This window comes from Mercenaria mercenaria, chromosome 12 (genome assembly GCF_021730395.1).
Source record: "Mercenaria mercenaria strain notata chromosome 12, MADL_Memer_1, whole genome shotgun sequence".
NCBI classification, from domain to species: Eukaryota; Metazoa; Mollusca; class Bivalvia; order Venerida; family Veneridae; genus Mercenaria; species Mercenaria mercenaria.
In genome coordinates this window covers 11,426,558-11,439,795 of record NC_069372.1, presented here as the reverse complement: position 1 = coordinate 11,439,795, position 13,238 = coordinate 11,426,558, and the positions used below count along the sequence as shown (strand labels likewise).

Sequence of the window (13,238 nt, the reverse complement as noted above, 5' to 3'; positions counted from 1 at the left end):
AATTCATAAACTAATGAAGCAGACGCCACAACAATGTTCTGTCATCTGTGCTTTTATATTCAAGTGGTACAAACAATTCTCTAACGGTCCAGAATTGCTTAAATACAGCGAATATGGAGGGGAAAAACGAAAATTCTGCGAATGGACGTTAACGCTAATGTATGACGCCGTAGATAAAGACCAAGTACTCACGTTGAGTACCCTGTCCGAGATGCGTGGCATAAGTGTTCATACATTTTTAGTATTCTTACCAAACAATTTATTATGACTTAAGTATTGCTCATGAAATTTTATAAAAGAAATTTACAAATATGAATTAACTGTCTTCGAGGAGGCGTAAGTCCTGATTGCATGGTCATAATCACGTCAAATTTGCAGTGCAGTTAGTAGAAAGATTGCAAATGATGATGGTATATTTCTTGTTTTGCTTCCTTAAAGTATATAGAAGCTAGAGAAAAAGTGTATGTTATTTTTAATAGCCCTTGTAGCAGGCCTTAATAAAAGAAAACAAAACAAGTATTTCTGACTGCATTATAGGTCTTTGTGTAAAAAGATCGGCTTGTCCATTAAATAAGTCTCCAGTAATATATGGATATTTAGTGAAAAATGTCATAGATTGCTTAACGCGAAGGAATTTTACAAAACTTGGCCAAAATATTACCAAGACATTTTTAAACATATAAGATTTGCCTATATATTAAAGTTACTCCAGGAAACAAAACAAAAATCATATTACCACTAGATTTCTAACTTGACTGATTTATTTTAGGATGATTTTCAACGTATATTAATCACTTTCTACAACTCATTTCTGATTATGTCAATAGGGTATGAGAGAAGAGATGCCAGTTGACTACAATTTTTGATATAAATCTGGTTCTTTCAAAGTTAACGAGACATTCATGAAAACGCTAGCACAGAATAAATAAATCTAACAGATTGATACACTTTCTGAAACTGCCAGCTAAGCAGACGACATATCACTTTATAACAGTTTCTGTCACTTCCCAATAAATCATGCAAAATTACACTTACATTAAAGTGGCATTATGCGCATCTTACTGCACATACTGTGTTTTTGGAGAATGTTTTATAAAAGCTATTTTCGGTTACTGTATATTTAAATGTGTTAAATTAACGATAATGCTGCATAAGTAATTGAAGTTGATGCTTTAGAAATAAGGTTATCGGACAAATGAAATTATAGTTCTTTTCTTCAATCTTCTGCGCAGTGATTTCCCTTACCTAAAGGTAGAGATTTCTGTAGTTGAAGGGAAGCAACTCCTGCGTGCAGTTTGACTTTTCAAAAAAAGACTGCCCCAGTCAAAATAAGAAAAGTCATATTTGGAAAGTTATTATTTCGTACTGGTAACAGGACGAGTTTGGTTTATTGGGTTAAAAGCTATAATTTCTTCCACCCTTTTTACACACACATCTATTTCAGCTGATTTTTTACTTGAAAAATGCTCATATTTCCACTTTAAAGGAAACATTACGTCAAATAAAGAGCTAATCCAACGCGTGACGTAATTTTCACGTGGAACTAGCAAAGAGCCTGAATACAGAGCTCAAAAGTTGTGGTAAACTAAAGTTTCAGGGTTTCCAAAATTTACTGAACAAACCGTAGTGTGAGCGGAGCAATTCTTGCCTTTTGTCGCCCTCTCGTCACGTTAACTCCATGTTCGTCTAACTCAAGTAGATATAATAAATCAAAAACAATATTATATTTATTGAATAACAGGGTATTTCACTACTTCACATGCGCACCCTGTATTACTTCCCAATCGCCAGTTTCGGAATCTGTGGAGGGCTGAAATAAAAGGTACAACACGGTTTATGAGCATTATACTGAAGAAAATGTGTAAAAAATAATTGAACGTTAAATTGGTCATTGGGCATACAAAATGTGTAAACATGCACGTTCTCTTTATTCGCATGTGGTCTTAACACAGGTGTTTGACTGTACTTTCTTTGGCACATCTATCAAGCAAGTTCAATTATCTAACGACAAACAGCAATACTTTTTCACAAAATATGTTTATAAATGCACTTTGTCGTGTTAGATTTAGTAAATAAAACACTGCTAATGAGAATCTCATATGCCCCTTCGTTCTGTCTCTCGATTTACGGGACTAAATCTACTCTTTATATTTCAGGTTTTATTTTATTAACTTACTTGTATTCACATATATATTTCTCTCTTCTGTCGCACATAACGTCAGCTAGCTCAAAATTATGTGTCTTGCCGTCACCTTCAAATTTATCAAGGAGTACACAACTCTCGTCCTTTTGGCCGTTGAAATGATCCGGTTCTCCAGTAGCCCACATGTTAAATATTGTTTCGTTGTAGACTTCGTGACTTGTTGCCCACTCCCAGACGTCCATCTGTCGTTTATTACTCAGACCAATCCATCGACTTACACCTGTAATTTAAAAACTATTTCGTCGTGTAAAATGGGACATCTGAATTTTTGTTTTCATAACTTCGAACTTTGTACATTCGTAATTATTCAGGGAAAAAAATGTTTTTATTGTCCATTGAAAAGCATTAAATGGTGGCCACAGTATTTTTCGATACAGTCTAGTCTTTTTTCTCTATAAAGCTTTGTCCCATACCTCTAAATATTGTATTGCTCTGAAAGAAGGCCCTGTAGACGGTGACAACATCTGCAATATGTATTATTTTCTCCAGTAACGACGGAAAAAGAAAAACGTATAGAATTTATCGTCTGTCCTGTAAACATACAGTATAACCTTACAGCAAGTACCTCTTTACAATGGCATTATTTTTGTTCCAGCTAGATCAGTATATAATATAAATATTGCATTTCTGAGAGGGTGATATGAAAAATGTTCACCGCGAGATATATGAATATTGACCGAGGCGCCAGCCGAGGTCTATATTCATATTTCGAGGGGTGAACATTTTTCATATCACCCTCTCAGGAATGCAATATTTATTTTATTATACCAAAAGCTTATAAGGGTCAAATTGGAAAATCAACATAATAATTTATTTAACATTAAAAAGTAATTACTAACCAAATAATGAAGACAGAATTAAAGAGTCTTTTAGGACTCATAATTTGTGGCGACTTTGCTGTAATAAGACTTTTTTTTATAGATTTAGTCGAGACGTTTACATATCGCTGACCCCTAGCTATATTTATTCTAATATTTCAACATTGCGTCAAACAGTAGCATTCGAAAACGGTGATAACTTTCTTTTTTCTAAATGAAACATATAAGTGTGAGTACTCATTTTCTTAGTTAGATCATTTCTAAACTTATTGTTGTAGTTTCGATTCAATATTTGATGAAAAATTGTTTTCGAAATATTTTGCACGTAGCATAAAAAAAGAAAATAACCAATGCGAAAGTATCAATCTCTCAACGGGTGATATGAAACAATAATATCACATGCGCAGAAAAACAAAATAACGCTGTTGCGCATGTGATATGAAATTATGGATCATATCACCTGCGCAGGAATTGAAAATAACGATTTTGCGCATGTGATATAAAATCACTGGGGAATATGATATATTATTCAAGTTAAACTAATGGGAAATTTGCATTGGACATTTATGTGAGGTATAATAAAAGTGAATAACGCTTCTAAACTACGTTATTTGTTTTCCACCCACGGTGTTTTGACGTCAACGCTAAAACGTTTTACCTTCTGTCGCTCTACTTGCTTCTTTTACAAACATGTATTCCTTTTGTGAGTTTATTTCCACCAAATATCCTCCCAATATTTGACACGAAAGCTATAATAGAAACATAATTATGTATGTGTATAGTTAGCGTTTGTAACAGACTATTCATGTAGGGAAATTTTAAGGAGTTCAGATTTTTGCAGAATTTTTTTTCTGTCTGATATTTTCTCTGGCTGAAAGTACGTATGTATTAGACTGCGATGTATCCATGTTATTGTCTGTATTCAGGTTAGTGCATAAATATGCAAATTGCCAAAAAGCAATCAGTCTACCAATGTCTTTTATCAGCTGCAGTCTTCTTAATATATTTGGTATGCGTTATGTCTTTTCAACCAAAAAAAAAACATAAAATACACATTAGATTCATGATACAACAGACAGCACATCAGAACGGTCTAAAACACCTGTGTTCTCCATGTTTATTCCTCTAAAAGAGTGTGCGTGATAAAGTAAAGACTTCCATTGAAAGATCCATAGAAGTTTAATGTATTTCGTGAACATGCTTCATACCAACAACAAAAAAGTGTTAATCATTAAATATGATTTTAAATGTAAACGCTCTTATTATTGTGAATCAAAGACGAACAGTATCGAAAGTATCGAAATTGCAAAGAAACACCATTTTATACAGTATATTTTATTCCTATTTTTTGTTTTTTTTGTTTGTTTGTTTGGTTTTTTTTTGTATAATTTGACCAAAAAATGTAAGCGTGCTTCTTAAACTGCTTTTTACTACAAAAATCTTACCAACGCGCCTGTCCAAGTTTCTAAATCATGACTGAAGAAGTAATACGAAGGAGACGATCCGTTGAACACTTTGTCAAATCCTCTCGGTGATCCTGCAAAAACATTGAGGTAAATTCAAAAATAAATCAAAAACAAATAGGCTTACTTATGAAATCTGTACAATAATAAATTTAAATTGCATATTTTTGCTTACACACCTTTTACATATCCGATAAAATACAACATATAAATAGCGAAATATCTAACGACTTCCATTTTGCAAAGTGTAAGGTTTTATGTGTTTGTGAAGATAAGAAATTCCACTTGGTCTCTTATCACGTTCAAATTTTAACTTATATATAAGATCAGACATGTCAAAGATGACTTCACTAAACTGGTTCATTTTGAGATACTATATAGCGCATTTCAGTCGTATGAAATTTAGTGTCACAAGGTTGCGTAGGCCTATGTGATTTACAGACGGGCAAAAAAATCTCGACAGGCTATTCTGAATATATTTAAAATGCAACAAAATGATAATGAATATTGGTCTCATTCATTCGACATTATCCGATACCGATCCCGATCAAAGTGAAAAAAGTAGTTTGAGATAGTATAGTGTTTTATTTACCGCTCTGATACGGAGTAATTGCGTTTACCTTGTACATATATCCACTAGTGTGTATATTTATTAAAACGGTGTCCCAAAATGGAACGCTTTATTGACATTATTTATTTATTATATTTTGCTAGTCATATTCCAGTTGCTATGTTCATAGACTCGCAAGCAGTTCTACCAAGGTGGATTTACCCTAAACCGGTGAGAACGCTTTCAGTTTCAAACTGTTTGAAAATTGTTTATAGTAGTTCACTGTGAACTTCACAGTGTGGAACAGAAACGTAGAGGTATGAAGTTTATCCGGTTAAAGTTTTGATCAAAAGTTTAAACTTTAAATTCAAATATTTTCAACATAATAAACATGTAACCTTCGATTATCACTGCTTTCTTTACCCACTTATGAGGCTCAGTACATATTAAAACAAAGGTGGTATATGGGAACTTATATACTTGAGTAGGTATAGTTTACAAAAAAATGAACAATTTAACTTTGCGATAAATGGCCTTTTATAATTAATATTGTGTAAATTTATACCACGATATTACAAATGTTTTTTAATGTTTTGCTACTGTTGTTTTATATTCGATATTCTTCTTGTAAAATGTGTCATACATATTGTGTGTCTCGTTGTTTATATTCTTTTTCAGTATTTCGTTGTTGTTATTGTATTTCGTCGTTCATATCTGTTGTGTGTTTTTTTTCTATCCTTCGGAAATACCACCTCATTACAAGGCTTTTCAGTCGCACTTAAGAACTGTTGACCCTCTCCTCCAGCATATCGCTATGATTTGGTTGTCCCCTGCTAATACACCGGAATTACATGTTCAGATATTTTAAAATCTTTGGTTCGTTCGCAACGAAATCAGTATATTAGTAAATAAAGTAAATGGACTTGACGATAACCGTGCTTTAAAGTGGCATTATGCGCATCTTACTGCACATACTGTGTTTTTGGAGAATGTTTTATAAAAGCTATTTTCGGTTACTGTATATTTAAATGTGTTAAATTAACGATAATGCTGCATAAGTAATTGAAGTTGATGCTTTAGAAATAAGGTTATCGGACAAATGAAATTATAGTTCTTTTCTTCAATCTTCTACGCAGTGATTTCCCTTACCTAAAGGTAGAGATTTCTGTAGTTGAAGGGAAGCAACTCCTGCGTGCAGTTTGACTTTTCAAAAAAAGACTGCCCCAGTCAAAATAAGAAAAGTCATATTTGGAAAGTTATTATTTCGTACTGGTAACAGGACGAGTTTGGTTTATTGGGTTAAAAGCTATAATTTCTTCCACCCTTTTTACACACACATCTATTTCAGCTGATTTTTTACTTGAAAAATGCTCATATTTCCACTTTAAAACTGTCGTTCTAGCAAATACGCCAGAACAACACAATGGCATTTCGTCGTTTCAGGAACTTCATCTCCAACAACATTTTCACTTTATTGTGCCGTTCTGTCAACCCCGCAATAATGACGACTGTTTTAATTGTATTTTAGCGTTCTGTATTATTTGTCATCATTGCAGAAGAGATAAATGACACAATATCGTCTAATAGCAGCAAAGCTTTCAATGAACAGGTGTTCATGAGCAGTATCTGCTTTCCAGAACAGCACAGAACACATTAAAACGAAACATCCATGAGAGCCCGACAACTTTTATTCTACCAAGATAGACCCTAAACTTTGTCTTCACAATAAACTGTCAACCGTCAAAGGTCAGGCCAGTGAAGGAGAAGTGATGACTGCTAGATAACAAAATCGTACATTATTCTTAATGTGATAACTATCTTTAAATAAAGACATTATTATTATTATTATTATTATTTTATTATCATTATTACTACTACTACTACTACTACTACTACTACTACAACTACGTGTTTTCACAGAGTAAAGTCTTCTATATTTTCAGGCAGTTGATCTAGTTGACTGGTACATGGTGGAGTTTGGTGATTCAATGATGAAAGGGACACAAGCTTGGTTCCAATCATTTATAGTCTGTGAAATACTGTTACAGTTTCCTTTCTTCTTTGTTGCACTTTATGCTTTCTGGAAAGGTAAATCTGACGTCTTTCACATCACGTTTAAAATATGCACAAATTCCGGAAATTTGGCCACTTTTAATATAAAACTCGCAAATATCAACATATTCGGAACGCAAGTAATCACTTTTACCAATTGTTTTGACTTGTTTGTAAGCTATGTCCTTCTTGTCTGTATAATGGTTATATAGTGAACATGGTAAAATTCTGCTAGTCAGTATGGGTTTTGGGACAGGTTGAGAACCTCGGCACCCCTGGTTCCTATTTACCTTTCAAGTGAGCAGAATTTATCATATAAAAAAAGCATCGTATCAGATTTGGTGAAGTAAAGTTTATTTAATCTTATCGCCATCTCTAATCGAGGGTCTGTTAGTTGGTGATCTGTTAAATTGAGATTTTGTGTTATTTTTTCAGGTGTATCGAAGAACCGCTGGATAAGAATTCCATTAATTGTGTATTCAACTCATGTAACAACCGTTCTGATATGTATTTATCATCATCTCTTCTTGCATGACTTCTCAAAAGATGATTTACCAGGACCAAAGACCACGAGGGATCGTGTAATACTAGGACTGATATACTTTCCATACTTTATAGTGCCAGTGATGCTACTGATAGATGCCCTGTTCAGTTCAGTCTATAGGACAGAGCCGACACAAACAAGAACTGTTAAACCACACAGCAAGAAAACCCGATGAATTTTTTTTACCTGTGATACAGTTCACCACAGCACACTTCTGTACTTGCAGTTAAAGGAATTTTGAACTGAAATACTCGAACATTGTTGACGAATATAGTATTGTAAAGTTTCAACACGTTTTTAAATAAGCTTTAGATTTGTGACGTGCACTGCTAAAATGTGTGAAAATTGCAATGCTCAGAGTTTTATAACTAAGACACATACTGAAATTATCGTAAAAATACAAGTAGAAAAACACAGATTCCCATTGTTTCTCATTTTAAGAAGTATTGTAGTCCAGAAAACTATATTTGAGCCGCGCCATGAGAAAACCAACATAGTGCATTTGCGACCAGCATGGATCCAGACCAGCCTGCGCATCCGCGCAGTCTGTTCAGGATCTTCAAAGCCTATTGCAATTAGAGAAACCGTTAGCGAACAACATGGATCCTGACCAGACTGCGCGGACGCTCAGGCTGGTCTGGATCCATGCTGGTTGCAAATGCACTATGTTGGTTTTCTCATGGTGCGGCGCATATGTGTTTTAGCAACCACAGTTATTTCTGCAACGGCCAAAGTCCCGCAGTCTTCATATGCAGTTTAAAACTCAGGGCACAGCTTTAGTAGGAACATTTATAACATTCGAAATTACTTTCTATTTAAGCTGCACGTAGCTTATAACCAAGTTGTAGGATGTACAATGAACAAGAAGGGGAACCTCAATTGGCAAGTGGTTAAGGTCGCTGACTTCGAATCATTTACCCCTAGACGCTGTTTGTTCGAAACCTCGCTAAGGGTGTATTTTTTTCAATAAGGGGGACCGTCTCGCTGGCTGACGGAGGGTCGGTGGTTCTACCTAGGTGTCTAACCGTGTCTAAAAGAGGAGAAATTTGGGTCTTCCTCTTCCACCCAAAAGCTGGAAAGTAACGTTTTGACGAATAAATTTGTCAGTACGACATTTGATACAACCAAAACAGAAAAAAAACACAACCTGACTAACACAAATTCTATGAAAGAAGCTGAAGCGATGGTCAAAATATGTTTTATTGTGCTCTGTATTGAAAACGTTCACATATGACCTAAATATTATGACATATGCATATTTTCCAACATACACTGACATGTTTTGAAAGAAATGACTTTTTAAAAAAAATGTATATATTAAGATAAACAATCTGAAGTTTATTCGTCGTGTAGGTCAGTTAAGGCTTAAGAGAAATATGTGATTCATGCTACGCTCCTTCGTGCAATATGGTTTAACTTTAGGGTCAAAAGTGAACGGATACACTTACTGTAGGAATAAAATTGCAGGTACGTTTTTCACTTACTGTAAGAAGAATATAACGGGTATAAATCAGAAATGCAAGTGTATCTACGCGTACATATTTACATGTATACGGTACACATTTATACACGAGATTGTATCTATTTACTTATGACCTAAATGGTACACCATAGAGAAGGGTATCGATAACAGATGTATTTCCGCGCTTACATTTTACTTTGACATGGAGCGATTTGTTGATTTTGTGTATTTATTATATTTTGGAAGTCATATTCCTATTGCGATTTTCTTTGACTCTCAAGCAATCATGCCAAGCTGGATCTATCCAGATCAGGTAGGTTGACAGTACCTATCTTCTCAAACGTATTTATATAATGTCTTGATATTAGTTGAGTTTTGAACCTTGAACACCGATATGTAGATGAAACAATAATTTGATCTTAACCTTTTATTTATATGCGTATTCAAAAGATACCAAAATAAATAGATATTGTACAGGTAGTATGAACGAAACAGATAAAATGTGTAATAATTAACGTATTTATAGGCCTATAATGTGTTGATGTTAGTTGTGTTTTGTAACTTTAACACCGATATAATAGAAGGAACAATACCTTATGTTATATTTCGAAAACAGTGGTTGCACAATACGACAAAATCATTTTGATATTTTTTGTAAGTATTTCACACAAAGATGAAGGTTAGATCACTTCCACTGCCACTGGTATGACCTTTTCTCATTATTATGATACTGACAGATACTGATTTAATATAAAAATAAATCAAATTGCGGAGTTTCTTCACTATTACATGATTGTAATGTGTTTAAAGGGAAACTATTTTTGTACTTAAACAGTCAGATCTCTAACACAAATAATGTCCTGATTTCTCCCTCTTTACATTGTATACATGGGTTAAAAAATGGGCACACTACTGTTAGATTGCAATAAAGTGACACACGTGTACATTTACAATAGCCCTAACCCTTACTGAAGTTAAAGGGCCCTGTTAATAATTTATCCCGATGTATTTCATAATCCCAGTATAAGATCAATTTATACGGGTATCTTTTAATATGTCAAATTGCAAAACATTTGATTTCATAATTAATCATGATATAAACAATAAGCTAATGTAAGGAAATCTAAATTCAGTTATTTTCATATGAGGTTCGTTATATAGTCTTTGTTGTCAGGGTGTACTTTTTAGAAACAAATACACAAAAAAAATCGGCTGTAAATGTGTCAATCTGTAATCAAAAATAGTCGCGGATCTTTTCTCATCAAAGTATAGGAGATAACTTTCGAGGCTTTTCAACCTTTACATAATGATGTCCCTTTCCCCTCAAATCTCCTGAAAACTTAAGAAATAGCTGTTGAGTTTGTTTTAATTGCACACAATGATGTCTTGTTTCTCCTCAATACGTAAGGAGATAGCTTTCGAGGCTTTTCAAATTTTCCACAATGATGTCTCTTTACTTTCTAAAACATAAGAGATACCTGTTGAGACCCAGTGATGTGCTTTTTCTCCTCAAAATAAAAGCGGTAACTACAGAGGTTTCTCAAATTCTGTTAAACGCAGTGATCTCTCTTTTGTCAAGGTTATTCGAATTTCGATGTCTTTTTTCTCCCCAAAACATAATAGATAACTATTGAGGCTTTTCAAATTCTTTTTAACGCAGTGTTCTCTTTTCTCCACAAAAACGTGGGGCTTTTCAAAGTTTATTTTAAACTGTCCTGTCTCTTTTCTCCTTAAAATTAGGAAACAGATATAAATTTTGCAGTGATGTCTTTTCTCATCTAAACATAGGAGATAACTGTTGAAGCCTCAAATTAAAAGTTTACACAGTAATGTTTGTTTTCTCTTCAAAAGGTAGGAGATAACTGTTGATGTTTTCCCTGTTTTTTTTTTAATGATGTCTCTTTTCTCATCAAAACAAAGCAGGTAACTGTTGAGGCTATTCAAATTTTACACAATGATGTCGCTTTGTCCTCAAACCATTGGAAATCTCCCCGCGACATTAGAAATAGCTGTTGACTGTTTTAATTTCACTCAATGATGTCTTGTTTCTCCTCGAAACGTAGGAGATGAATTTCGAGGCAATACAAATTTTCCACAGTGATCTCCTTTTTCTTCTCCTCCAAAAAGGAATCTCTCCACAAAACACATGAGACAACTCTTGAGGCGTTTCAAACTGTCTTCAAAACATTAGAGATAACGGTCTGGGCTTTTTAAAACTTCGCAATGATGTCACAATGATGTTTCTTTTCTCCAGTGTCGAAAAAGGAGATAACTCATGAGGGCTTTTTTTAAAACATAGATGACTCCTGCGACTCTACAGTTTTTATAAAATGATGTCCTTTTTCTCTGGAGAACACCAAACTCTGAGATAACCAGAGATAATCTGAAATTTTTGATAGTAATGTAAATAAAATCGAAATTCATAAAAAATATTTCTAAATATTATTTAGTCGGTAGCCAGACTTATAAATTGTGCATATGATTTATTTCAGTGTTCTAGCAAATGCTTCAGTGCAAAAGCTTTTGTATAACATCTTTTTTTACTCCATTTACAGTTGAGAGATGTCGTAAAGCGGTACACAAGTGAGTATGGAGACTCCATGGTGGCAGGAACCCCAGCCTGGTACCAGTCGTTTATCAACTGCGAAATCTTCCTTCTCCTCCCTTTCTGCTTTGTTGCAGTTTATGCATACTGGAAAGGTATATTTGTGAACGTACTTTATTGTCCAAAAGTGTAAGAGTTTATAAAAAGAATATATACGAATTAACTGTTATTAACAGCTATTTAAATGACAATATGCACTGAATAATGCTGAGAAGTTACCCATTATAATATTTTCGTATGTATTAGTAAAATATGGATGAAAATAATATGTTACCTTGCTTATACTGTTCGTCGCTGGTCTTATAGTTATAGTTTTATAGTTCTAGTTTTTAGCTCGACTTTTTTCATATAGAGGAGCTTTTATTGTCTGTCTTGGGTTCTGCGTCCGTGTAATAGAAGTTTTGCATGTGAGCAGGCTCTTCGAACAATACAAGACTAATGCTCCTAAACTCGATAATTATAGCTAAACGACTATAAAACGTGAAGCATACAGCTAGTCCTTGCACTGAGACTGCCTCCTGCAGTATGAAGACAGCCGATAATATTTTAAGCATAATTTATGTGTAACCTTTGTTTCAGGTGTATCTAACAACCGCTGGATTCGTATTCCAATGATTGTGTATTCAACTCATGTGGTTACCGCATTACTTTGTATCTATCATCATATCTTCCTACATGACTTCTCGAAAGATGAACTTCCTGGACCGCAGAACATGAACGGACGTCTCATTTTAGGATTGTTTTATTTTCCTTACTTTATAGTGCCAGTTATTCTTCTCATAGATTCACTTTTCCATCCGATTTATAAAGAGAAAGTGACTTCATTTCAGACAGCAAGGGCTAGTGGGAAGAAAATTCAATAGCTTAAAGTAGATATAGTAATAGAGATCAACCAATGACACTAATAATCCTACCTATCCGTACCTCCGTATGACACACGTTAAGTGGAACAATGAAGTAACTGTGAGGTCGAAAACTTAGTGATAAGTCGTTTCATTGTAATGTCCATTTTCATGGTAAATACTGAAGAGTTTTTTTTTTAAATATATATGAGATATGGTATGGTATTTTACAATCATCTTGATATATACAATGTCATTAAATTAAAATAAAGAAAAACCAAAGTATCAGACTGGATACCACATTTTCTATTTAATTTACATGAAATGTGATGAGAATGTTTGTCTTAATGAAAGCAGTGGACAATTTTGAAACTTTGGCGTAAAATCTAGGTTAATAGGACAAATAAAAGAAAAACATTCACATCTAGAAATCACATTTTTGAAAAGATCTTAATGAAATTTTCTTTGTTCACCTATTGTTATACTATACATAAATGTTACCTTCCATGATACAGTTTGCCATAACATATAATAATTCAAGATTAAATAGTCAAGGTCAGATGAACGCTCCTGGGCCAGCATGGCCCTCCTGTTTATGAAAATGCTAGTGCTATTCAAATTCTCATGAATATCACTTGCGAACAGAGACACGAACCTAGCTCCGAAAAATTATTTGAAAAGTTACAACTAGTTTCTGAA

The 13,238-nt window shown here is 33.9% G+C and overlaps 3 protein-coding genes across 3 annotated transcripts; 2 read left to right on the top strand and 1 right to left on the bottom strand.

Annotated features, from left to right (window-relative positions):
• Positions 1-1,714: 1,714 nt before the first annotated feature.
• LOC123535453 (CD209 antigen-like protein D) lies at positions 1,715-4,806 on the bottom strand. The gene is made up of 5 exons (XM_045318132.2): positions 4,664-4,806; positions 4,467-4,558; positions 3,680-3,770; positions 2,177-2,423; positions 1,715-1,810 (listed from the first exon to the last, which is right to left on the bottom strand). Exons 1-5 carry the CDS (start codon positions 4,719-4,721, stop codon positions 1,774-1,776), a joined length of 525 nt encoding a protein of 174 aa, XP_045174067.2. The 5' UTR covers positions 4,722-4,806; the 3' UTR covers positions 1,715-1,773.
• Positions 4,807-5,118: 312 nt separating this feature from the next.
• LOC123534791 (sigma intracellular receptor 2-like) lies at positions 5,119-8,046 on the top strand. Its single transcript, XM_045317214.2, has 3 exons — positions 5,119-5,265; positions 6,978-7,122; positions 7,522-8,046. Exons 1-3 carry the CDS (start codon positions 5,155-5,157, stop codon positions 7,803-7,805), a joined length of 540 nt encoding a protein of 179 aa, XP_045173149.2. The 5' UTR covers positions 5,119-5,154; the 3' UTR covers positions 7,806-8,046.
• Positions 8,047-9,078: 1,032 nt separating this feature from the next.
• LOC123534436 (sigma intracellular receptor 2-like) lies at positions 9,079-13,011 on the top strand. Its single transcript, XM_045316684.2, has 3 exons — positions 9,079-9,405; positions 11,648-11,792; positions 12,277-13,011. The coding sequence occupies exons 1-3, from the start codon at positions 9,295-9,297 to the stop codon at positions 12,558-12,560; spliced, it is 540 nt and encodes a 179-aa protein (XP_045172619.2). The 5' UTR covers positions 9,079-9,294; the 3' UTR covers positions 12,561-13,011.
• Positions 13,012-13,238: the final 227 nt, after the last annotated feature.

Coding starts and splice junctions, on each gene's coding strand:
- LOC123535453 (XM_045318132.2), bottom strand. CDS start 4,721: ATGGAAGTCGTTAGATATTTCGCTATTTATATGTTGTATTTTATCGGA. Junction 4,559..4,663: donor TTTTATCGGATATGTAAAAG/GTGTGTAAGCAA, acceptor ATGTTTTTGCAG/GATCACCGAGAGGATTTGAC. Junction 1,811..2,176: donor AAATATATATGTGAATACAA/GTAAGTTAATAA, acceptor CTTTTATTTCAG/CCCTCCACAGATTCCGAAAC.
- LOC123534436 (XM_045316684.2), top strand. CDS start 9,295: ATGGAGCGATTTGTTGATTTTGTGTATTTATTATATTTTGGAAGTCAT. Junction 9,406..11,647: donor GCTGGATCTATCCAGATCAG/GTAGGTTGACAG, acceptor CTCCATTTACAG/TTGAGAGATGTCGTAAAGCG. Junction 11,793..12,276: donor AGTTTATGCATACTGGAAAG/GTATATTTGTGA, acceptor CCTTTGTTTCAG/GTGTATCTAACAACCGCTGG.
- LOC123534791 (XM_045317214.2), top strand. CDS start 5,155: ATGGAACGCTTTATTGACATTATTTATTTATTATATTTTGCTAGTCAT. Junction 5,266..6,977: donor GGTGGATTTACCCTAAACCG/GTGAGAACGCTT, acceptor CTATATTTTCAG/GCAGTTGATCTAGTTGACTG. Junction 7,123..7,521: donor ACTTTATGCTTTCTGGAAAG/GTAAATCTGACG, acceptor TTATTTTTTCAG/GTGTATCGAAGAACCGCTGG.